The 7,133-nt window shown below is 38.7% G+C and overlaps 1 protein-coding gene across 1 annotated transcript in view; it reads right to left on the minus strand.

The window, feature by feature from the left end:
- The window catches only part of LOC106531876 (monocarboxylate transporter 1), a 37,360-nt gene that overhangs the window by 20,797 nt on the left and 9,430 nt on the right, over nucleotides 1–7,133 (minus strand). The window contains exon 2 of the mRNA XM_014027818.1: nucleotides 5,491–5,775. Within this exon, the coding sequence (XP_013883272.1) occupies nucleotides 5,491–5,707 (217 nt within the window). The 5' untranslated portion in view covers nucleotides 5,708–5,775. The remainder of the gene's footprint in view (nucleotides 1–5,490; nucleotides 5,776–7,133) is intronic.

The following is a 7,133-nucleotide window of genomic DNA, read 5'->3' on the forward strand; positions in this document are numbered from 1 at the left end:
ATTTCTCAAAGTTGTAATATCGGTATCGTATCGGAAGTGAAAAAGTGGTATCGGGACATCCCTAATGAAAATCCACAAAGAAAAGGTTGGGTCCAAACCTCTCAGCTGGCTGAGCAATAAACAGATGCTTATCCAGGTGGAGTGGCATTTAATTGTTTGTCTTCGACACCTGAGGGCACTTCAGAGCATGCAGAATACAATTACTCTTGGCTTTCTATATATCCACCTCCTGCAGATCACTGGGAACAGCTGGTTATAAAAAACAGGTAAAGCTCATCTAATAATTCTTGCTTTGCTTTAGTATAATGTGCTTTACAGCCCTCAATTCCTTTCCTCTTGTAGAAAATAAAACACAAACATGCACTTTATACCAGAGAGAATCCACCACCTCTAAAGGACGATGGACACAGACCTCGTTACCACAGCTGAGCTACATCACTGAAATATTCATGCCTAATGTGTGGTTTTCTTTGACTGTTTAAACACAAACCTAATACCTGGCCGAAAGATCGGGGGATTCCCACCCTGGCAGTACAGACTCACTTTAATGATCCGTTCTTATTTACGTAGCTTCCTGTTCGCTCAGCTGTAGGTGATGTAATCCTTCCTTTTACATTCAAGGAAACTGGTGTACGTGCGTTACAGAGCATACCCTCCACTGACTCATCTGTAACCAGCCACTGACTGGTATAACCACCCACTATGACAATTCAGGTTTTGGGTTCTAACACTCTAATCTAAGTGATTTTATTATAACTAAATGAATTGTAAAACCAAGTAAATGACAAAAAAAGGAGAAAATAATTTCTACATCTGGTTCCTGTTACACAATTTCATTCCTCCCCTTCAGCAGTTCCGTGTCCTAAACCCTAAATTTCATGAACCCAACTGCAAGCATAATTTCTGCTCCGAGGAATAGAGATGAGCTCAGTGGAGTGCTGAGTGAATACAAAGAGGAAGAGGGAGTAAGAAAATGAGTTTTGTGTTCGAGTAGAGAAGGGAAACCCAAATCGTCCTGAAACCTGACCAGTCTYATCTGGCCTGAACATGTCAAAGGGAGGTTGTTTTCATAACACAACCAAGAGCTTTTCAAAACAACAGACCGATTTGGAAAGCTAGTTGTCCAGGTCAGGTTTCACTAGACGCTCATCTTTATGGTCACCAACATAATGTTATCAGATTAATGGTCCTTTTACTGAGAGTGTTGTGTGCTTTGTCTCTGAAATGTCGAGTTTAAAGAAGCAAAAGAATAGATTGCCTCTCAAAGAATAGGGGACAAACGTTTAAAGACTGAGGCTGGAGTTCAAATCATAGCATGAATAGCTCCTGAAGATCAAGGTAGCTGAGATGAGATGTCTGTGTTACACTGAACTTAGGATCATTTCACAGCAGGAGATTATGGTACTTCTTGCCAGTAGGCATGTTTCCATCCGATTGGAATGCAAATTAACTTACATAACTTTTAAAATGCCACAACACTACAAATGACACGTTTCCATCTACCGGTGTGTAGCAAATCAACCTGGCTAATAGGGCTGGGCGATATGATCAAAATTTTTTATCACGGTATTTTCAACATTTTCACCGGTTTCACGGTATTTGACGGTATTTTTCTTTTCATCACAGCTCAGCTGATTATAAAATGTACAAACCTTGCTCATACATGTCAGCTTGTAAGGATTGTCTGTAAGTTATAAGGATTTTATGTCATTTTGCAGGTATACGGATGTATAGAGCAATCTCACGGATTTTTTCAAGTCTTACGGATTTTTTCAAAACCTGAGTTTCAAATTTATCTAACATGTCAGAGCCTGTATGATGATAACAAAAACAATAAATAACACAAGACAGCCATCTTTTAACCTGTTCTGCCGCTAGAAATAAGTTTTGAACTTTTTCCGCTCTCCTCTCCTCCTGCTGCTCAGCGGGCGCTTTCATGTCTGCAGCCACCCCCCCGGGTTAAGAAAAGATTATGATCGGGTCTATTTTATGTTATTTTTTTAAAGCTTATCAGCACGACTCACCTTGCACACCAGTCAATTCTAACTCCACTACGAACTACTTCCTGCGGGCTTTTCACAATAGAACCACGTTAAGTCTCCATCAGCATAACGTCTCCATATTAACTAACCGCGTTAAATCTAACTGTGCACGTCACTAAAGATGTTTATTACATTCAGCGACGGCGAAAACGGGATGTTTTATTAAACGTCAGTCAATATAATCAGCGGAATCGCCACCCGCTGCTGCAACTAGCTGCTCCAAACATTAGCATGCTAACGCACATAGCGGTGCAGCAAGGAAAAATGTCCCCCGGGAAACAACAGTTCACTGGCAGCCGTGACGCAGCGTTCCGCTATTTAAACCGGTATTCAAAAAATTCATATAACAAAAATAAAAACCGGTATTCAGTACAAAACGGTATACCGCCCAGCACTACTGGCTAAGTAAAACATGTTGACTTTAGGCACGGCGGTAGTAAACAGGAAGCAGAGGTTTAAAACAAGATGGGACCACACACYCAGAAAATGGAGATAAGTTTTCAGGAATGTGTTTAATCAGTCAAGTTTTAATTAATTTGTCCTATCTAGTATTGATGTTGCATGGTGTCCAGAGACGTACAGAAAATTTTATTTTAATTATTAATTAAATTAATTATTTAATTATATTTTTAATTTTATTTATTTAATATCTGGGAAGATGCCAGCAGCTGATCACAACTTATTCAGCAAATGTGTTCCCCCCCCATCATTTTTTTCGATTAATCGACTAATCAGATCATACTCTAACTGAATATAAAACATACAGCTTATCGTGCCAGAATGCAGCTGCTATTATATAACCTTCATCAAATTTTAGCTGTATGCTAAAAAAATATTGCTGTGGAAGGCAAGTTCTTGCATTGCACAGATTTCCCTTTCATTTTCTTAAAATGATCCCACACTTTTGAGCTCCGTTGMCAGGTAGCCATTATACCAGGGCCTGTCTGTATAATGTCTTGTGACGTCCACAGCCTACCCCAGTTACCACTGCTGTACATGTGTGTCAAGGACAGAAAGGCAGATGTGGCAGTGGAAGGTGTCAAAGCAGTTTGGAGAAAAACAAAGTAAAGAACAAAATAAACCCCAAAAAACGATTATTCGATTATTAAATTAGTCATCTTTTATTTTAATAATTGATCAGTCGTCGATTAATCGACTAATTGTGGCAGCCCTACTCAATATATAGTCCTTTTAAGGATAGAAATGCTAAGTACGTGTTCCAGCAGTTTTAACAGGATTACAGCAGACAAAAAAAGGTGCTTGTGTTGTAATACCACTTGTAATTAAAATGTAGGCATTTCTACATTATCTCTGAGTCAGACTTCAGCTTAAAGTGTTACTCCAGTTAACAGGAAGAGTGTATTTAAACAATAATTGAACATGTATTWGTCTCGCTTCACTGAAGAGTAAAAAATAAACCAGTTAAGCCTTTAAGAACCTAAAAAGTCACGCTTTAGCCTTTACAGAATATTTACTCCTGTAGAAAGTACTAGAAAGCTCAATGAAAATCTTTAAGTTGTAGTAATTTTTGTGAAGTAGGTTTAGTTCAATTTTTGTAACCAGTGTGGACATTAAATTCTACAAGCTATGTAGAACAGACTTCAAAAAGGACAGCTGATTGGATTTTGTATGGCTGATTCTGATCTTTTAATAGGTTGTCAATATAAACATTTTATTCAACAAAACAAAAATGCTGCAGTGAGTTGGTTGTTGTAGTTGCTGTATCTTTAGTCAAATACGCACAACCAAATGTGTATTGTCGACTTGGATAAAGAGCTATAAATAGACTCCTCTAGTCATGATGATTCACAGTCAGTGTTTTGTCTTAAAGTGAAAGGTTATGCCGACTCCAATGTATGTGGGAAAAGATGCTGGTGTAGTTTAATATTTATTTTAAAGTTATTTAATCAGGCAAATCCCATTAACATCACATTTATTTTCCAAGGGCAGCCTGGGCCTGAAGTCAATACATATATATTGTACGTTTTTGGTCTGTGRAAGGAAACTGGACCAAGAGAAAACCTACGCAAGCACGAGGAGAACATGCAAACACCACAGAAATATTAGCACTTTGTCTAGAATTACAGAGACTACATTTTAGTCTGTACTGACTAATGAAAGTGATATTTACAGGTGGACACATTAAAGCAGGTGAGGTAAAACCTGACCTGCAGCACAGAACAGGAGGTGCACCAAAAGGAAACAAACAATTGTTGCCATATTAAAAAAGGACTGAATTGTAAGATACCAAAATGATCAGCTGAAGCCTTACTTTAGACTAAAATAATCTACATCATCCAATACACCACAGTCAGAATGTCTTCCATACCATAGACAGATGCAGTTGGGGAGGACAAATGAAGATTTTATAAGTACACTAAATTCATTTTTTGTAAATACTTCACACATTTAAAGCAATAAGGGTCTTTAACTGCTGTAAGACAAACTGAAAATATGGAAGAAGACCTCAGTTTAGCTTGTTTTCGCGTTAGCACCGAGCTAATACATATAAGGCAATATAGCGTCAGTGCTAGCACAAAGGCTAACAGGCTAAGCTGAGGTTCTTCTTCCATGAAGCAGCTCTGTTGTCCTCCATCCATATTTTCAGTTCCAGGCTGAGTCATTTCTACCTTCTCCTCTCTGTCAACGCTCTCTGGTTTCATTTAAAAGAGCCAATCATCAGATATTGTCCAAGATTAACCTTCAGGGTGGATATAGCTCGCTAGCAGCCTCGCACCGAAGACCTACCCACGTCATCATTTACCCAGAATGCTTTGCATGTAAATAAAATTGCTCAGTCCGTGTTAAAATATGTTTTTTTTAAATGTACAAAACTAAACATCCTACAGTATTTTTAGTCTTTATTTTACAGTTAAAATATATGTTTATCAAATAAAGTCTAACTAATTGGGGATCCCTTTAAGCTTTAATAGCAAAATGATAGATCCGATAATTATCTTTGCTAAATCTTCCTCCTTCACGGCTGTACCAAAATACATGACTACTGTCTACAAGCAGGCAAAGAAGTAACGACATGTAGAGGAGGGAAACAGACAGAGGTACAGTTAAAGTTAAATAGTTTGTGTTGCAGAAAGAGTAACTTCAGGTTTGTTAATCAATAAGCAGTGTTCGTACATTTTATCAGCTGAGCTGTGATGAAAAGAAAAATACCATCAAATACCGTGATACTTGTTGAAAATACCGTCATAAAATTTGGGTCATACCGCCCAGCACTATTTCGTTGTTCACTGATATGCTTTCTACCTTTGAATTTACAGAAGGTCTAGAATGATGTTTTCTTAAAATCACAATTAAAATTCTTTTGTTGATTCACTGAAATTTGTTCACCGAGGGACAGAAGTATAATTCTGAGTATTAAAGATCAAACCAGTGAACTTTCAGGTTACAAAATGACAAAAAGATCATGAGGAGCAGAGCAGTGTCTTACCTCCTCCGTACATGACGGCCAGCATGATGGAGGAAATCCAAGAAACCTGACTTGGTGTGGCATCAAAGACGACCTCAATSTCTTTGAAGAAGACTGTGATGGATTTGGGGAAGGCGTAGGAGAAGCCAATGCTGATGAAGGCACCAGCCACTACAGCCCAGCCCCAGCCACCTTCAGGTGGCGTGTATCCCACCGGTCCACCAAGCGCTACAGGCATGGCTGCTCAGGAATTTAGCAGTGGTAATGGAGGAGATGCCAATCCTCAGCTAAGAGCTGGAACAGAACCTGTAGAGAAAGAGAGAAAAAAAAGATTGCGTCAGGACTTGCTAAACTTAACAGTGGCATTTTCTCCAGTGGCATTTTCTCCAGATCAGCTGTATAACGCAAGGGGAATAAAGTCACCCCTGAATACTCCAGGGTGCAGCTTCATTAACCGCGTTACCATCTGAATATTGAGCGAATCAGTTATGTCAGACGCATGCATGTAGTAAACAGGAAGTAAAAGTCAAACTCGCAGGGTCCACATCTCAGGACAATGGAGAGAGGTTATCAGAAACGTGTTGCTACGATCAGGAAAGTTGTAATTATTCTTTCACATCAACTAGTTCTGGCGATGTTACATGCTGTCTGGAGACATATAAAGAAATGCAATCCTCTTCATGTTACAGGAATAACTGAGAAGATGCCGACAGCGGGAGGAGGGTCTAGCTGCAGTCGCCCTGGTATCGGTCCGGTACCTTTCAGGCAGCRGGAACAGCTTTATTAACCATGTCAGGTAAATGTTCGCTACATCAGAACTTGTTTTGCAATTGTGTTTCCATCTCTCCTTTTGCATATTCTCTTTTTCAAAAAAAAAAAAAAACCCCACCTCAAGAGAGCGTATCAACTTTTTTGCGAATTAAGAGTAATTTTATTTAATCACGCCATTTCCATTCACCTTTTCTGATGCGATACTTCAAAATGCGCATTAAAAAAAAGATGGAAACATAGCTATTGAATCCAAACCAAACATTCATGACTCCAGAGACAAGGTGTAATGTTTCAGAAGAAGCTCTGTGCTTTGCAATGAAACTGACAATACGCTGTGACAAATTTAACACAGACTTCACCTGACATCCTAACTTGTGGCAGTAGGCCAGAAACTAAGCAGTTACTGGGTTATATTCAGCAGCTGCAAAACAAACTGTTGTCCATGCAACACATTTCAACAGACAGACAATACACCTGCAGGGAGGAATAACAGGAACCCATCTTATTTAACCTTTTACTACCAAATCATCATTAAACTGCAGCAGAGACAGTTGGATATCTGAACTACAGCTGCCTCTCTGAGCAATTATGAAGTCAAATAAGGTTATTTTCTTCTCAAAAAATAACACTTAATCAGCGTAGGTATTTCAGTGTAAAGTTTTAAAGCTGGGTTGAGGGCAGAGGTTAAGTCCAAAGTTTAGTACAGTGTAGATTTCACTGTATGTGCAGAAAACTTGTAGACTTTAGATATAGAGGTGGTGGTTTTAAAAAAGGACAAAGAGTTTAAGCCTCAATCACCATACCCAGGCCTCTTTCAAATACTCATTTATTAAAATACACTGCTCAAAAAAAATAAAGGGAACACTACTGCTCAAAAAAATAAAGGGAACACT

Source organism: Austrofundulus limnaeus, unplaced genomic scaffold (genome assembly GCF_001266775.1).
Source record: "Austrofundulus limnaeus strain Quisiro unplaced genomic scaffold, Austrofundulus_limnaeus-1.0 Scaffold687, whole genome shotgun sequence".
In the NCBI taxonomy this organism is placed as follows: Eukaryota; Metazoa; Chordata; class Actinopteri; order Cyprinodontiformes; family Rivulidae; genus Austrofundulus; species Austrofundulus limnaeus.